This window comes from Protopterus annectens, chromosome 4.part0, assembly GCF_019279795.1.
Source record: "Protopterus annectens isolate FY-2018-M chromosome 4.part0, PAN1.0, whole genome shotgun sequence".
NCBI classification, from domain to species: Eukaryota; Metazoa; Chordata; order Ceratodontiformes; family Protopteridae; genus Protopterus; species Protopterus annectens.
This window is the reverse complement of record NC_056733.1, coordinates 1,615,751,608-1,615,770,392: the sequence shown is the minus strand read 5'-3', so window position 1 is coordinate 1,615,770,392 and position 18,785 is coordinate 1,615,751,608. Positions and strand designations below refer to the sequence as shown.

At 44.0% G+C, this 18,785-nt stretch overlaps 1 protein-coding gene across 1 annotated transcript in view; it reads left to right on the top strand.

Annotated features, from left to right (window-relative positions):
* The window catches only part of RBM22 (RNA binding motif protein 22), a 770,819-nt gene that overhangs the window by 628,249 nt on the left and 123,785 nt on the right, over positions 1 to 18,785 (top strand). The window contains exon 10 of the mRNA XM_044069395.1: positions 5,235 to 5,363. Coding sequence (XP_043925330.1) covers positions 5,235 to 5,363 — 129 coding nt within the window. The remainder of the gene's footprint in view (positions 1 to 5,234; positions 5,364 to 18,785) is intronic.

Sequence of the window (18,785 nt, the reverse complement as noted above, 5' to 3'; positions counted from 1 at the left end):
CTGAGGACATACTACGGAAAATGGAAGAAAAAGCCAAATCTATGCAAACTGTCAAGGCTTTCTTACAGGTCCAACCACCACGTTTTAGCAGAAATTGGCCTTCAAAAAACTGGTCCTTTCCAGCCACTGACAAGCCCCAAAGAGGCAGATACAGGCGCACAAGGGGCAGAGGGCAATCACAAGGATCATATAGAGGCAGACAATGGCAATCTCCAGCACCAAGAGGTGGTGAAGACAGTGCACAACAATACAGGAAGCAAACCCAATGACTCCCTCATTTCCATGCCAAGCAAGTCTCAGCTGACAGCACCTTTGGGAGGGAAACTAGCATTATTTGCAAGCAATTGGCATATTGTCACAACAGACAAATGGATACTGGACATTATAAACAGAGGCTACAAATTTCAATTTCACACTCTTCCAAAATGAGAGGCATGCCAAACCTGCCACAAAATCAAAGGGCAGAGGCACAACTGCAAATTTCAAAGCTCCTAAACATGAGAGCTATACAAGAGGTACCTACACTCCAACAAGGTCAAGGTTTTTATTCAAGACTTTTTCTGGTACCAAGAAAAGGAACTGACTGGAGACCCATTTTGGACTTATCCATCCTAAACACATTCCTACTCGTGCCAAAATTCAAGATGCTCACATTACAGCAACTTCTTCCCATGCTGGGCAAGGAGTTTTGGCTGGTAACATTGGACCTCAAGGAGGCATACCTGCATGTCCCAATCAGACAAAGTTGCAGAAGATACCTCAGATTTCTTGCAGGTTCAATCCACTATCAATTCTCTGCATTGCCCTTTGGCTTATCTACTGCCCAGAGTATTCACAAAGTGCCTGGCATCAGTGATTGCCTACTGCAGACTTCAAGGGATACAAATTTACCCTTATCTGGACGACTGCCTGATCCAAGCGGACAGCAAGCATACTACTGGAACATCTGGCTTATGTGACACGGTTACTGCTTTCTCTGGGATATACCATCAACAAGGAGAAATCAAGACTAACACCATCTCAGAAAATAACCTTCCTGGGTGCCAACTTGGACACAAACACCCAGATGGCATATCTTACGCCAGAAAAACAAGGGCAACTATCTCAGTACTTCAAAACACTAGCAAAAAGTACCAGGCTTACTGCAAGGAAAATCCTGCAGGCTCTGGGATTCATGGCATCTTGCATTCTTCTAATCCCATGTGCAAAGCTGCATATGAGGAAACTTCAATGGTACCTAAAAAAATCTATGGTCTCAACACAGTCACAGTTTGGAAGCAATTATACCAATAATTCCATGTTTGCAAAAGGAATTTCTATGGTGGGCCCAAGCATGTCAAGTAAACACAGGCCTTCCATTCTGCAAGCCTCAAGCAAAACAAGTCATAACCACAGACGCCTCAGATTACGCCTGGGGGGCGCACATGAAGGACAGGTGCATTCAGGGCAAATGGTCCCAAAAGGAAAAGCACCTTCACATCAATCAAAAAGAAATGCTAGCAGTGATAAATGCAATTACAGCTTTCAAGGACTTCCTGCATCCAGGACTATTACTGATAAGAACAGACAACACCACAGTAATGTGGTACATAAACAAACAAGGAGGAACACATTCATACCCCTTGTGCAGACTAGCCATGACTCTTTGGAACTTGGCTCTGGAAAGACAAATCGAACTTCAAGCACAGTACTTGCCAGGACTGGAAAACACACTGGCAGACACTCTAAGCAGAAATATGACAGATCCACACGAATGGAAGTTACATCCTCAGGTGTTTACAGAGATAATCCAAGCGTGGGGAGGCCAGACATAGATCTTTTTGCCTCCCACAGGAACCATCAACTGAAAAAGTTTTGTTCAAGGACCTTTCATCCAAAGGCCTGGAAAGTGGACGCCCTTTCATTCAGTTGGACAGCATGGACAGTTTATGCATTCCCACCTCTGCCCCTTCTGCCCAAGGTGCTTTTGAAAGCAAGAACAGACAAACCGAGGATGATACTGATTGCTCCAGATTGGCCAAGGCAACACTGGTATCCACTCCTGAGGAGCCTAACACATACTCCTCCTTGGTCCCTGCCTCTAATGCCTCAACCTCGCTGCATGGAAAATTCCTTGACACCACAACAGTCCCTACTCTCCAAGGATGTGCAGGATGTCATTTTGGAGGCCAGAAGACCATCTACTAGAAAAGCTTACTCTGCAAAATGGAAGCGGTTTTGCTGTTGGAATGAGAAAAGAGGCCAGGACCGTAGAAAATTTAACTTGCCTCAGGTTTTACAGTACCTAGCTGAACTGCTAAACAGTGGACTTTCATTTTCTTCCATAAAAATACATGCCTCAGCCATTTCTGCAGAATTCAACACAGATCCTCCTTTATTCTCTCACCCACTCTTACGACAGTTCCTCAGAGGGGCTAAGAATATAAGACCTCCAAGGAAGCAACCAATACCAGCCTGGGACCTTAATTACATACTAGAAAAATTAACATTGCCTCCCTTTGAACCTTCTGCCTCAACAGATCTGCAGCATTTGTCCTGGAAAACAGCTTTCCTTCTGGCCATCACTTCAGCTCGTAGGGTTTCTGAACTACAGGCCCTCATGGCGGTGCAGCCCTTCCTCATCTTCCATCAGGACAGGGTTTCCCTTCGTACCAACCCATCTTTTATGACAAAAGTGGTATCCAGGGTAGCCTTAAATCAAGCCATACACCTACCTACCTTTTATCCTAACCCTCAAAACAAAGGGGAGAGGCTGCTTCACACTTTAGACATCCATAGGCAGCTACGTTATTATTTGGACAGAACAAAGTCCTTCAGGAAATCAGAACAACTTTTTGTGTCCTATGCCGTAGGGGCTCAAGCGAAACCAGTTACCAAACAGACCATTTCCAAGTGGATTGGCCACTGCATACGGTTTTGTTATTCCTATCATGGGAAATCTGTCCCTAATGGTATCAGATCTCACTCCACCAGGGCCACAGCCACCTCTACAGCCTTCCTCAGAGGCGTTCCTACTAAGGATATTTTGGAGGCAGCCACTTGGAGTTCTGTACATACCTTCACAAAACACTACCACCTACCCTTATATTCCAGAACAAGAGCAGGCTTTGCCACTGCTGTTTTGCAGGGCATTCTGGCTCAACCCAGTTCCTCATAGTACCTACCACCCTATGCATAGCTTTGGGACTCTACCCATCTGTGATTACTGCAGCTGTATGCACGATGAACATAGTACAGTTTTGTACCTACCATAAATGTAGATGTTCGAGTGCTAATACAGCTGCAGTACAGGTTTCCCTCCCTCCTTCCCCACTTGGTAAAGGCATGGGGCCTAACAACCTCTTCATACCCACCTGACTGGGTTATCCTGCTATGTTTTATTTGCTTGCTTACACTGATTTTGCATTACATTGCATTGCCTGCATATGTAGATAAGCCTTATTTATGTATTGCCTTCCTTTTGGGGGCACCTGACATCTGGGGCAAGAAAGACTGAAGAACATGGCGTTGGCTGTGTCTTATATACTCTGGCCTTACTGACGTCAGAAGAGTAAGCGACGACAACCGACGCCGGACCAAGACTTTGGAATTCGGCCGACCGAGGGACCGCCTGACGGCTGAAAACCCATCTGTGATTACTGCAGCTGTATTAGTACTCGAACATCTACATTTATGGTAGGTACAAAACTGTACTTTTCTGCTTGTCTGCCCTTGAATCTTCCTGTGGCCTCCAGATTTGAGGTCAAACAATTTCTCAAAGGCATCCTTAATCTCAAGCCTCACGGGAAACTTATTCTGCCTATCTGGGACCTTAATTTTTTTCTTGTAAAATTGACTCTGGGTTCTTTTGAGCCTGTAGCTTCAACTTCTGTACGACATTGTACTTGGAAGACTGTTCTTCATTTGGCTGTCACTTCAGCTAAGAAGGTTTCTGAACTTTAGGCTGCCATGACTGTCCCCACCTGTCTTAGTTTTCCACAGGGACAGGGTGTCTCTTTGTACTAATCCTTTTTTTATGCATGGCCCTCACGGTTCCTAGTGACAATTCTATTCCTCCTGGGGCTTTTCAGTTCTGAGGTGTGTGCATCTGTATGTCACCTTTATGCCCTACGCTTTGCACGGGGAGCATACGTGTGACAACCGGAGCCTGTAAATAATAAAGGCTTTGGTATACTGGGCAGGCATTGGGTTATCTTTGGCAGGAGATCTCTTGTGTGAGGAAAACTGCAGCAGTGAAGACAAGGGCACCTGCTGTTATGGTAAGATTTTACACAACTGTACTATTTGGAGGTCTAGATGTCTACTTGAGCTCATTCTACGAGAACAATAGCAACTAGTCTTCTCCAAAGCCCAATCCTTAGATGGGTTGTCAGGGTGCCACCTGGTCTTCCATGTAATACTTTGTCAAGCACTACAAATTGGACTGTGCATCCAGGATTGGAAAATTGGACTGTGTGCATCCAGGATTGGAGCATCTTATGGGACAACTTTCCTCAAGGGTCTTCTGTCATGATACCTCCCAGGGGCACTGTGCCTTGAGATGTTGACCCACATGTCAAGTGAAATGGACTGAATAAATGGGATATGAAAGTTACTTAGTGTAACAGTAGATCCTTTCGTTCTAGTCTGTTAAGTACGACAGCCCTCCCACCTTCTCCTGTACCTTGCCATACATGTGAAGAATCAGCAGATTTCCACTATTTTTGGTCCAGAGCAGCACAAATTGCAAGTGCCTGAGTCTTAAGACACCAGCCTAGTTCTGAGGTAACAAAAGGGAACAGGTACATTGTGGGAAAGAAGACTTCTTAAAGGAGCTCAAAGCTGGAACACTAATTCTGCCATATCAGAACTGGCAAGTGGCTCGAGGACCAACGTGTCGTATCGAATAGACTACAATGAAAGGATCTATCATCGTGCTAAGTGCATAATTTACTTTCTTTTATTTATTTATTTATTTTTTAAGGATGCACAGCAGTTTCCTTCATAAGCTAAGCTGTAACAAGTCACTGAAGAAGTTGATAGCTGCGGTTTTGTAAAACACTAGCGATGTTATAATTTTAGTCTTAAAATATGAATAGGATCATTTGATTTGGTGACACTTTGTTTAGAAGGAAATTTACAGGATATTGAGAAGCCTCACTTTATAGTCTGATGCATTGTTTAGACCTGTTTAATGCCCGTTTGTCATTTAATGTTTTGTAGTAAATAGCTATACTTTTGATTTTCTTCTTTAGCTCTTCCTACTCCAACTACAGTTGAAGAAGGAGGCCCTGCTAATTATTTTAACCTACCCCCAAGTGCTCCTGCGACAGTGGTGAACATCGGGCTTCCTCCTCCTCCTGGAATAGCAGCACCACCCCCAGGTATATACAGTGTGTGTGGTCTGGGTTTGATATGGTTGTAACTGACGTGTTTTTATTTGATCTTCATTTTGTTTTGTACAGCTGGAACTTGTAAAACTAAGGCAAGTTCATGTCTCATATTCTGGCTTCATTGAAACTGGCATCAGTTGAAGCTTATTTCTGTAGCTAGATAGGAATGAATTCTGTGGGGCAGTAACCTTTCAACAAACAGACATTTTAGGTATCTGTCAAATGGACACTAACTTTATACTTTTAAAACTAAAAGTAGAGGTACTGCAGTATGACCATATTAGATGGGTGCTCCTCTTTCTACGAAGTGCTAGTTTACAGCTGTAGGGTAAACTAAAGCCCCCATTTTCTTTGGATCTTTTGGCATGCTCAAAAGGTTGCTAGATTTAAATTGCTCATGTTTCACATAGTTTGCATTATAAATATAAGACAAATGTTAACTCTAGCTGGTGCGGCATATTTCAAACCTTCAGTCACTTTTCTTTCTGTTCCATCCAAACTCCAGACAAGACCTCCCCCCCAATTGTTTACCAGAAGGAGTATTTAAAATATTGTTTTTAATTGATATTAAAACTTTTATACAAAGGAATAGTAGCATGCTTTACAGCACAAACCGTAATTAATTTATGGCTATAGAGAAATACCTTCTTAATTTAATAACTCTCTATGGCACTGAAGTAAATTCTTCTAAGCACAGTTGCATGCATACGTATACAAAGAAGTACCAGTTTCATTATGAGCTACTTGTACTGTATAAAAAGACCATCAATGTGACAAAATTTAATTTACATTCTTTTTTAATTTAATAAGACTCTTTCAGCTGAAGTGATCGATCAGCACACAGTTTTCTGTCATTCACTACAGTTACTCTGGAAAAATGTCAGCAGTAAAATCACTGTGTTTTCCACCATGTGACTATTACAAGCTGTATGTAGCAAGTATATTGACTTTCCTACCATGAGTACTGTGAATCATCCTCGACAAAAATAAGAGAAAGGTGAATTTGTTTTCTTTATCATGGAGGGTGATAAGAGTCCTGTAAATCATATTCTACTGTGTAGTACATTTGTAAGTGAAAGTGAATATTTTGTATATAAAGATGCTTATCCTTGAATTAAAAGCCTAAATCTCTGCTGTCTTATGCTTGCAAGATAGTTCAAAAAACTGTTAGGTTAACAAAGTGTTTAGCATGTCTAAAAATAGATTTATGTTAAAAGCTTTTAATAATGGCTTTCTTGACTGTGTTTTAAGTTTTGGTAAGCTGCTTGTTCTGGTCATGACTGGTGGTTATGGTGGTGGCAAGCTGAGCAGAGAAGACCATATTTCTCTCCTGCAGCATTCTCTGGTTCATTCTTTGGAATATCAGGGCAATCCCAAGCTGGCATTTCCAAACCAGATGAAAGAGACGTCTCAGCGTACCTTGGATCCGCCTCAGGCTCTCCACTGAGTAGACCGTGCTTGGTTCACTTCCTTTGGGAAGTATGTAGGAGGTGTATGTTTAGGTGTCCATATGACTTCAGTGGTTTCCTCTCAGTTTTAAGCAACAGTGCCTGTACTCCAGGATCCTTCCAGATTGCTGAGCACTTCACTGTTTGTCATGTAAAGTGAGACCAACAACCATATGACGGAATGTCACTTAATTCATTTGTACCCTTGACCCCATGCTTCTAGACACTACACGCAAACTTTATGCCTGTAGATGAGGATGAAGACACAGGCTGGTAAACTGAGGCTTCAGCTTAAGCATCCACAAAATAGTCATAGTACTACTACAGATGCACCCATTTGGTGGTCTGTCTTCTCAATCCCTTCCTCTGTCACTCATAAACAAGACCCTGAGATACTTAATTTCCTACAGCTGAGGTAGCTGCTTACCCCTTCCTGCAGAGAGCAGTCCATGCTTTTTCAGGAGAGAATCATGTTCTTGGATATAGAAATGCTAATATTATCATCCATGAAGCTTCACAATCAACCATGAACTGCCCTAGTCAGTGCCATAGATTAGTCACCTGAGGCAAAAGACAGCATCACCTACAGTTAACACAGAGGCAGACCTTTTGTCCACAAACTTGATACTCTGTAAACCTTGGCTTCACCTTGACATTCTGGCCATGAAAATCATGAACAGGAAGGGGATACAAGGCACAGCCTTGACAGGCCTACTCCTCCCTTGAATATATTAAACTTAACATTGAGAATGCGCAGGTAACACTTCACAAATATAGGGACTGGTGGTATACAGTAGCGACCCCAGAACTCTGTATTGAAACCCACTTCTTACTTTATCTTAAACCCTGTTGACACAACATTGGGACAACTTCTTACTCCCATTTTTATCAGTACTTTGTCTGGATCCTATCCTAGGGACACTGATCCTCTGATCCCTCACTGTGGTCACCACCCACCACATGTTGACCATCTGCAAGAGGCATACATACCATCAAGGAAGTCCTATCTCTGCAAGTGAAAGCTCCTCTCCTGCTGATGTTAATCTTCTTGGTGAGGCCTCAGTGCAGAAGGTCATCTGCTACTTAACATATGTATTTCGTATAGGCCTGGCTTGTATCCTGTAAAATTGCTGAAGCTGCTGAATGAAATCATTTCTAATAGGCATACTGTCCACAAACCCATTCTGAGATATGGGTTCACTCCAAAACTTTCCACAGCAAGCACCTCCGCTAACAGATGGTGCAGCTTCCCGATTCCGATCTCCAGAGATATGCAAAGCATCAGATCCATACTGCAAAAAAACTGGAACATTGTCTCCACTAACAGAGACTTATGCAAATCACTAGGAAATAACCCACTTTTTTCGTATAAGAGAACTTGCACGCTACGCTCTAAATTTGAAAATAGAGATTCTCCTTTTGTACTTTCCACTACTGAGGTACCTAATGACACGCCAGGAATGTTTACCTGCACGAACTGTGTTACGTGCCAATATATTCTAACTGGTACTTCTGTATTTTTCCAACATTGCAACTATACTGTACATCACTCTAAACATTACTATTGCCATACCATGAATGTTGTTTATGCTGCGAAATGCAATACCTGCACTGATTTCTATGTGGGTAAGACAACTCGCAAGTTGTCTGACCGTATTAAAGAACATTGTGCTGCCATACGATCACATTATGTTAGCAATGCTCTTGCAAAATATAGCTTGACTTGTAACCATTTCATTAGATTTGAATTTTGTGTACTAGAATGCTTTACTGCCTTTTGTAGGAGATGTGAACAATTTACTAGAGCTCAAAGAATTACGTTGGCAGCTCTTATTAGGAGCTGATGCAGACCCTAGTATTAATGACAGTATCAATCTTAAATGTGCCTTAAGATGGCAAATGTAATGTACTACTGATCCAGTTTATGTTTCCGCTAAGTTTGCAGACATTTCTCTTTGAATTACATATAATCTTGCCTGTTACTACAAACTAAATTTCCTCTGTTTACTGCAGAATTTCTCATTGGAGCCTCTCCGCTGACCACGGTATCACATTGGATGTCCTTCATGGATGCATCTGCAGTCATAACAAATGGGTTGTCCTGTCGTCAGGCAGCCCTTCGGTCGGCCGGATTCCAAAGTCTGGGTCCGGCTTCGGCTGATGTCGCACTTCACCCGACGTCATCTCTGCTGGTCTTCGGGTATAAAGGCATCAGCCGATGCCATTTTCCTCAGTCTTTCTTGCGGCGTGGCGCCCGAAGCAGAAGCTGTTCGCAAGTGCCGGTCGGTCAGATCCAGAGATTACTACTACCGAATACTACTTCGAAGACTTCTAAAGCTAAGTACCCCGTTGGGGACTCTTTCTTGCCTCAGCCGATGTCAGAAAAAGTTAATAACTGTTTAACTTGTGGGAAACAAATACCTCATAAAGATTTCCACTCTTACTGTTTGCCTTGCTTAGGCCCAGACCACGACGTAGCAGCCTGTTCGGCCTGTGCTTCCTTCAACCGACGAACGCTTAGGCGTCGGTCGGAGTTTGCTGAACAGTTTTTCGGCTCAGATTTTGCGTACATTATGCCGTCGGATCCTCCGACTACCCAAATTGTTAAAAAACGCAAAGAAAAAGACCGACACTTTCGCGGTCCGCGGTTTCGGCGAAACCACGGTTAAGCAAGCCACGAGTGTCTCGGTTTCGGCGAAACCGAGAAAACTGGTCAATCTACAGCGAATCCATGACTACTACTGAGGCTCCTGCTACCTTACCTGAACTAGCCTCAGAAATTTTGCCTACAACTGTGGTTCCTACTGATCTATCAGACACCATCCCCTTGGATATCTCTACCCCAGCACGTGGTGCTGCTAGGCCTCCTGCAGCCATGTCTATTAAGGCCTTTGCCAGGGCTAAAGCAGCCAAATCAGCTAAATCAGTGCCTGTTAAACCACCCTCACTCAGGCCCACTTCTAGTTCACAAATGCTTACTCTGGCAGAAGATTTAATATCCTTAATTAGGGATCCCAATCTCACCCAGACAGGGCCTCTCAGCCCCCAGAAAAGAGACCTAGAGCAGAGCCCCCCGAGCCTGTGTCTTCTGATGATTCTGCGGATGACTCAGACATTACAGACCAGCCAGAGGCTCCTTTTTCCAATTATGAAGATTCAGATGCTGAAGAATCCATTCCAGCTGCCTCTCCACCAGAGGAATTCTCCTTTGGGGAAACCTTACATGCCATGAGAGAACAATTCCAATGGCAGGGACAAGATTTCTCAGATTCAAGAAAAAGGCTTAGGACTTTTCTGCACTTACCACAACATAGGCCCTTAGCTATACCTCCTGTCCTATCTTTTGTGGACGATGCATTTAATGATGTCTGCACTGCACCTGATTCTTTACCTCCAGCCCCTGCCAAACCAGATAGATTTTACAGGGTGCCAGACACTCATCACCACCTATACAAGGCCCCGCTTGCAAACCCCGAAACTATATCCCAGGGGCCTAAGGCAGTAGCCTCGACCACAGCAAAAACCCTATTCCCTCTGAAAGGGAATCCAGGTCCTTAGAGAGATGGGGGAAAAAAGTCTACACCTCTGCTACTCTCTCAGCTAGAGCTTTAAACTGTCAGTTTCACATGATCCAATACCAAGAGTTTATGCTTGATCAGTTAATTAAAAAGCTGTCCTCTGATGAATCTTTAGATAAGAAATATGTATTAGAAATGGTGAATAACATCCAACAGGTTAGTAACCATTCTTTAAAATGTGGCTATGATGCACTGGAGGCTTCATTTAGATCAGCCATGACTGGCACAGTTATAAGAAGGCATGCATGGTTGAAAGAACAGGTCTTGCGGATCATGTTAAAGCTAAGCTATTGGATGCTCCTATGGATAAGGCCAGTCTATTTCGGCAACCTGCCCAGCAGGTAATGAAGAAAATGGAAGAGAAGGCAAAATCTGTACAACCAGTTAAAGATTTCCTACAGGTTCAGCCCCGAAGGTTTAGCAGGAACTGGCCTGCCAAAAATTGGTCCTTTCCTGACTCCACAAGATCACAAAGGGGCAGGAACAGACGCTCGAGGGGCAGAAATCAATCCAGAGGAGGTGCCTACAGAGGACGACAGTGGCAAGGCAATAACCGAGGCACAGACACAACCACTGCCACTGCAACAGGACAATCACAGTGACTTGGCTCTGACTCCGCCTACCAGGGAGCAAATAGCAGCACCATTAGGCGGAAAGTTAGCCTTATTCTCGAAAAATTGGCACTATATTACAAAAGACAAGTGGATTTTGCAAACCATAGACCAAGGCTACGGTTCCACTTCCACACTTTACCAGTAAAAGAGGAATGCCAAACCTGCCCCAAATCAAAAAATAGAAGCCCTGCACCAGACAGCAGAATTAATAAAGATGAGAGCTGTGGAAAGGGTACCAATAACAGAACAGGGCAAAGGATTCTACTCCAGACTCTTCCTAGTACCAAGAAAAGAAAAAAAACTGGAGACCTATTCTCGACCTGTCCATCTTAAACACATACATCATTGTCCCAAAATTCAAAATGCTGACCCTACAGCAACTTCTTCCCATGCTGGGCAAGGAGTGTTGACTGGTAACTCTAGATCTCAAGGAGGCCTACCTGCACGTCTCCATTCGACCAAATTGCAGAAGATACCTCAGATTTCTTGCAGGATCAGAGCATTATCAATTCTCAGCATTGCACTTTGGCTTATCTACTGCACCCAGAGTATTCACAAAATGCCTGGCATCAGTAATCGCTCACTGCAGAGTACAGGGAATCCAAATTTATCCATACCTGGACGACTGCCTGTTACAAGCGGACAACAAAAGCAAGCTGACAACAGATTTACAAAGGGTCATTTACTTGCTACAAGCCCTGGGATACACAGTCAATTTTCAAAAGTCAAGACTGATACCATCCCAGACAAGAACTTTCTTGGGCGTGGAATTGGACACAGTAAAACAGATGGCATTCCTAACTGCAGAAAAACAAAAAGAACTCCCTCTTTACTTCTTGGCATTAACAAAGCAGAACAAACTAACAGCAAGAAAAGTTCTGCAGGCCTTGGGCTTCATGGCATCATGCATAATCTTGGTCCCACATGCCAGACTGCATATGAGAAAGTTACAGTGGTACCTAAAGAATTTATGGTCTCAACACCGGCACAGCTTAGAAACAGAAATACCACTAATCCCATGCTTAAAACAGGAGTTCCTATGGTGGGCTCGGGCATGCCAGTCAAACCCAGGCTTACCCTTCCACAACTTTCGAGAAACCCAAACCATCACAACGGATGCCTCAGACCTAGGATGGGGGGCACACATGCTGGACAAATGCGTACAAGGACTGTGGACTCAGGACCAGCTGCACCTGCACATAAACAAAAAGAAATGCTGGCAGTAAAACTGGCAATCCTAAAATTCAGACCATTCCTCAAAGAAGGCCATTTGATGATAAGGACAGACAACACCACAGTCATGTGGTACATCAACAAACAGGGAGGCACTCATTCTTACCCCTATGCAGAATGACTTTGGACCTTTGGAATCTGGCTCTCAGCTACAACATCCAGTTACAGGCAATATTTGTACCGGGAAAAGAGAACACCCTAGCAGACATTTTAAGCAGAACCACCTCGGATGCTCACGAATGGATGCTACACCGGACATCTTCAAGGCCATCACAAAGAAATGGGGAATGCCACAAATAGATCTATTCGCTTCCCCACAAAATCACCAGCTCAAAAATTCTGCACAAGGTCATTCCACCCACTTGCATGGAAGGTGGACTCTCTATCCTTCAGCTGGAAAGGCCTGACAGCATATGCATTCCCACCTCTTCCCTTGATGCACAAGGTACTACTGAAAATCAAAGAGGAACGTCCAAGGATAATTCTGATAGCTCGAACTGGCCAAGACAACACTGGTACCCATTGCTGAGGAGCATGTCTCAGGAGAAAATGTGGTCAATACCCTGATGCCTCTGATGTTAACTCAGAACAACTACAACATCATACATCCAAACCTAAAAACCTTGCAACTGACTGCCTGGAACATCACATAGCAGTAACTAACCCAGACCTTTCACAAAGGGTTAAAGACATTATCCTTGAAGCCTGCAGACCTTCAACAAGAAGGAACTATGCAGGAAAATGGAAAAGGTTCGTCATTTGGAGTACTGAAAGAGGAAAAGATGTGTCGAACATAGATATTGCTAACATTCTGGAGTACTTGGCAGAGCTTCTACATACAGGCCTGTCCTATTCCTCCATCAAGATACATGCATCAGCTATTTCAGCAGAATACAGCTTTGATCCTCCTGTCTTTTCACATCCTCTACTCAGGCAGTTTCTCAGAGGGATCAAGAATGTAAAACCTCCTAGGAAACCACCATTACCAGCATGGGACTTGAATTTTGTACTAGAAAAGTTGACACTCCCTCCGTTTGAACCGGCAGCAACAGCAGATCTACAACACCTGTCATGGAAAACTGCTTTCCTACTGGCTATTACTTCAGCAAGGAGGGTTTCGGAACTACAGGCCTTAATGGCAGTGCAACCCTTCCTAATCTTCCATCAAGATAGGGTGTCCATGAGTACTAATCCTACATTTATGCCTAAGGTGGTATCCAGTGTGTCTTTAAACCAGGCAATCCACCTACCTACCTTCTTTCCCAATCCACAAAACAGAGGTGAAAGAATAATGCATACCTTGGATGTACACAGACAGTTACGCTACTACCTGGACAGAACCAAAGGTAACAGAAAAACTGACCAGCTCTTTGTAGCCTATGCAACAGGAAGGGAAGGAAAAGCAATTTCCAAACAGACAATCTCCAAATGGATAGGAAATTGCATAAGATTCTGTTACTCCTACCATGGAAAACCAATTCCACAGAACATAAGACCTCATTCTACAAGGGCTACAGCCACTACCACAGCTTTCTTAAGAGGAGTGGCAACCAAGGACATTATTGAGGCGGCTACTTGGACCTCCGTGCATACATTTGCCAAGCATTATAATTTACCTCTATATTCTAGATCCCAAGCAGGGTTTGCCACTGCTGTACTGCAAGGGATCCTGACTACACCATAATTATTATTCCTCCTCCCTAGTTTGGCTATGGTATTCTACCCATTTGTTATGACTGCAGATGCATCCATGAAGGACATAGTACAGTTTTGTACCTACCATAAATGTAGATGTCCGAACTGGATAGCATCTGCAGTCAGGATTACCCTCCCTCCTTCCCTCTGCGGTACTCCTAGGGTATTTACCCCTAATAGCTAGCTGGGGGAGTCTCTTATGGTGTATTTGTTTGTATATATGTACATACATGTTTATTTTTTGTGTTTGCCTTCTACTATTTTGGAAACATTGGCATTTATCCAAAATTTAGCTTTCCAAGAGAGCAATTGGCATCTGGGGCAAGAAACACTGAGGAAAATGGCGTCGGCTGATGCCTTTATACCCGAAGACCAGCAGAGATGACGTCGGGTGGAGTGCGACATCAGCCGAAGCCGGACCCAGACTTTGGAATCCGGCCGACCGAAGGGCTGCCTGACGACAGGACAACCCATTTGTTATGACTGCAGATGCTATCCAGTTCGGACATCTACATTTATGGTAGGTACAAAACTGTACTTTCAGCCATGTGGATTTGTATCTTGGGTTTGTCTGTACTTGTTTCTCTGGGCTGCAGTTGCATCTCTGCAGCTGCTGGTATAGTGTGGTGGTGCACATTTCTGCATATTCAGCGGAGTTAACTGGATTTGGTGGGGAGAAGAAGCTTGCCAGTATACCACTTAGGAGTAGGTAGTTTGTCTTGGAGAAAATTCTAAAGGTACATTGGGTGGAAGGGGTCTCTGGTTTCATTTTGTTTCAGAGGAGCTGGCTTTATGGTCAGACCTAACAAATGACAAAGATACACAAGGGATAGTGCAAGATGCCTCCATATTATTAAGGGCAAGATCCAAAATGCTGATGTTCATCATGTTACCCTGCTGCAGTCATCACACTTGGGTTATCCTGCCATCAGGCGGTCCCGCAGTCGGCCTGAGTTCCAAAGTCTTGGTCCGGCATTGGTTGTTGTCACTTCTTCCCTGACGTCAGTGTGCCAGGGGTATACAAGAGGCATCCAATGCCATTTTCTTCAGTCTTTCTTGCTGCACGGTGCCCGAAGCAGAAGCAGTTCACAAGTGCCGGTCGGCCGACACCTGAGATTTTCGATTCGAATTTCAGTCTGAAGTCTTCAATAAAGCTAAGTACCCCGTTGGGGAACCTTTTCTTGCCTCAGTCCGATGTCAGAAAAAGTTAACAATTGCATTTCTTGTGGGAAGCAAATACCTCATAAGGACTTCCATTCTTATTGTATTCCTTGCCTAGGCCCAGACCACGACGTCACAGGTTGTTGGTTTTGTGCTAGGTTTAATAAACGAACTATCAAACGCCATTTTGACTTCGCACAACATTACTTTGGTAGGAAATTTAATTATATCATGCCGTTGGAGCAAACGACAACCGGCATGCATAAAAAACGCAAGGATAAGGACAGGCAGCCTAGGAACAAGCCAGACTCCGCGGTCTCTGCTGGGCCTGTCGCCGGTTATCCGGTTTTCAGTGAGGCGCCTACGCAGCCCCTGACGACCGCAGAATTGGAACCCCAGACAGCTGCGGATTCTCAAGCGGAGTGTATTAGGCTGACGCAGCCATCTTCATTAGGCCTTTCCGACACCGGAGCAGAAGGAGACCCCGGTGCAGTGGAAACACCTTCGGTTGCAGAAGGTGTCTTCAGACCGACTACACTCACCATTAAATTTTATGCTAAGCTTAAAACTCCTTTAAAACCAAAAAAGACTGTACATCAGTCTACAGTTCAAGGCCCCATGCCTAAGAAACAGATGCTTAAGATGGCTGAAGATTTGATTACCCTAATCAGGGGTTCCCATCCCCCTCCAGATAAAAGACCAAGACAAGAGGAGGATTATGCTTCCTCTGACCAGGTTTCAGTTTCCTCAGATTCTTCTGAGGAACAGTATTACACTTTTCCCCCTTATGAAGGCTCTGATGCTGGAGACTGTATTCCCTCAGCATCTCCCCCCTGAAGACTACTCCTTTGGGGAAACTTTACATACCACGAGGGAACATTTCCACTGGGAAGGCCAGGACTACTATGATTCTAAGAAAAGGCTCCGAGAGTTCCTTTTACTACCCCAGCACAGACCACTTGCTATCCCTCCAGTTTTAGACATTGTGGATGATGTTTACTTGGAGTCTAGTCTAAATCCAGACTCTCTACCTCCTGCTCCAGCCAAACCAGACAGATACTACAGAGTACCTGACTCACACAAATTCCTTTATAAAAGCCCTGTGGCTGACCCAGAAACAATGTCCCAGGGTCCCAAGGGGGCTAAAGCTTCTATGGCTAAAAATCCTGTGCCCTCTGAAAGGGATTCCAGAGCCCTAGATAGATGGGGAAAGAAAATATACACATCAGCAACTCTGGCTATGAGAGCATTAAATTGTCAGTTTCACATGCTGAAATATCAGCAATTCCTAATGTCTCAATTAAAACAAAAAATGAGCACACATAACTGAACAGTCTGAATTCAAGGAAATGCAGGATCTGTTGCATGCAGCTGAACAGGTGGGCAAACATACTTTACAATGTGGATTTGATTCATTGGAAGCTTCCTGTAGAGCAGCTGTTACTGGGTCTGTCATACCTAGACATGCTTGGTTAAAAGAACAAACCCTACTTGATCATGTTAAAGCAAAATTATTGGATGCACCTTTACAGCAGGATGTATTATTTGATGTCAAAGCAGAATAGGTTTTAAAGAAAATGGAGGATAAGGCAAAGTCTATGCAGATGGTCAAGGATTTTTTTACAGGTACAAGCCCCTTGTTTCAGCAGAAATTGGCCAACAAAAAAAATGGTCCTTTCCAGCTTCTGACAGATCACAGAGGGGCAAATACAGACGCCCAAGGGGCAGAGGTCAGTCACAAGGCTCTTACAAACCTCGCCAATGGGGTACTGCTACCCAAAAAGGAGGAGAAGACAGGCCCCAAGCTAGCAGAAGACAAACACAATGACTCAATCGTCAAACTACCAAGCAAATCTCTCCTGGCAGCTCCCTTGGGAGGAAAATTAGCAGTTTTTGCAGACAACTGGCACATCATCACAAAAGACAAATGGGTCCTAAACATTGTCTCACAAGGATTACAGATTCCACTTTCTTACCTTGCCAAGGATAAAAGGAATGCCAAACCTGCCACACCAAATCAATGGGCAGAGGCACAAAAACAAATTACAGCTCTCATGGACATGAGAGCCATTCAACAGGTACCTACACAGGAGCAAGGACAAGGATTTTACTCAAGACTCTTTCTAGTCCCAAGAAAAGACAAAGCATGGAGACCCATTCTGGATCTTTCAATTCTGAACACCTATCTGCACGTACCAAAATTCAAGATGCTAACACTACAGCAGCTTCTTCCCATGCTGGGCAAGAATGCTTGGCTAGTAACGTTGGACCTCAAGGAGGCATACCTGCATGTCCCTATAAGACAAAATTGCAGAAGATACCTCCGCTTCATTGCAGGTTCAACGCATTATCAATTCTCTGCACTGCCCTTTGGCTTATATACTGCGCACAGGGTCTTCACAAAATGCCTGGCGCCAGTAATTGCATACTGCTGACAAAGAGGAATTCAAATATACCCATACCTGGATGACTGCCTTATTCAAGCAGAAAGCAAGGACATTTTTTTAAAACATCTGGCATTTGTCAAACACCTTCTAAGTTGCCTAGGGTACACAGTAAACGAAAAGAAATCAAAACTAGTGCCCTCACAAAACATAATATTCCTGGGTGCCAGCTTGAATACAATGGCCCAGATGGCTTATCTCACGCCAGACAAGCAACAACAGCTGACTCAATATTTCAAAATAATGGCAACAAAGACCCAACTCCCTGCAAGAAAAAATCTGCAGGCCTTGAGATTCATGGCATCTTGCATACTACTAATACCATTTGCAAAACTGCATATGAGGAAATTACAATGGTACCTGAAAAGCATATGGACTCAGCACAGCCACAGCTTGGAAACAATGATATCACTCATTCCCTGCCTTCAACAGGAGTTTCTATGGTGGGCACAGGCATGTCACCTCAACAAGGGTCAGCCATTCACCTTACCCACAGCCAGGCAAACTATGACAACAGATGCATCGGACTATGCCTGGGGAGCACACATGGCAGGACAGTGCATTCAGGGCAAATGGAATACAGATCAAAGGCATCTGCATATCAATCAAAAAGAAATACTAGCAGTACAGAATGCCCTAACAGCTTTCAAGGACCTCTTATACCCAGGACAACTAATAATAAAGACGGACAATACCACAGTAATGTGGTACATAAACAAGCAATGGGGCACACATTCCTACCCTCTATGCAGGCAAGCAATGACCTTGTGGAACACAGCACTGTCTTACCAGGTTCAATTACAAGCACAATTCCTGCCAGGAAAGAAAAACACATTGGCAGACTACCTAAGCAGAAACATCATGGATCCACACGAGTGGAAACTAGATCCACAAGTATTTGCAATGATAGCTCAAAAATGGGGATGCCCAGACATGGATCTGTTTGCCAGCCCCCAAAATTACCTACTTCAAAAATTTTGCACAAGGACATTCCATCCACAAGCTTGGAAAGTGGACGCCCTCTCATTCAGTTGGAAAACATTAACAGTGTATGCCTTTCCTCCACTGCCTCTTCTAGCAAAGTTTCTGCTGAAAGTCAGATTAGAGAGGCCACAAATGATACTCATTGCACCAGACTGGCTACACCAGCATTGGTATCCAGTTCTAAGGAACATGGCCCACAGCCCACCATGGATTTTACCACAAATTCCTCACTTGCTCACCCAGCGAGACAATCAGA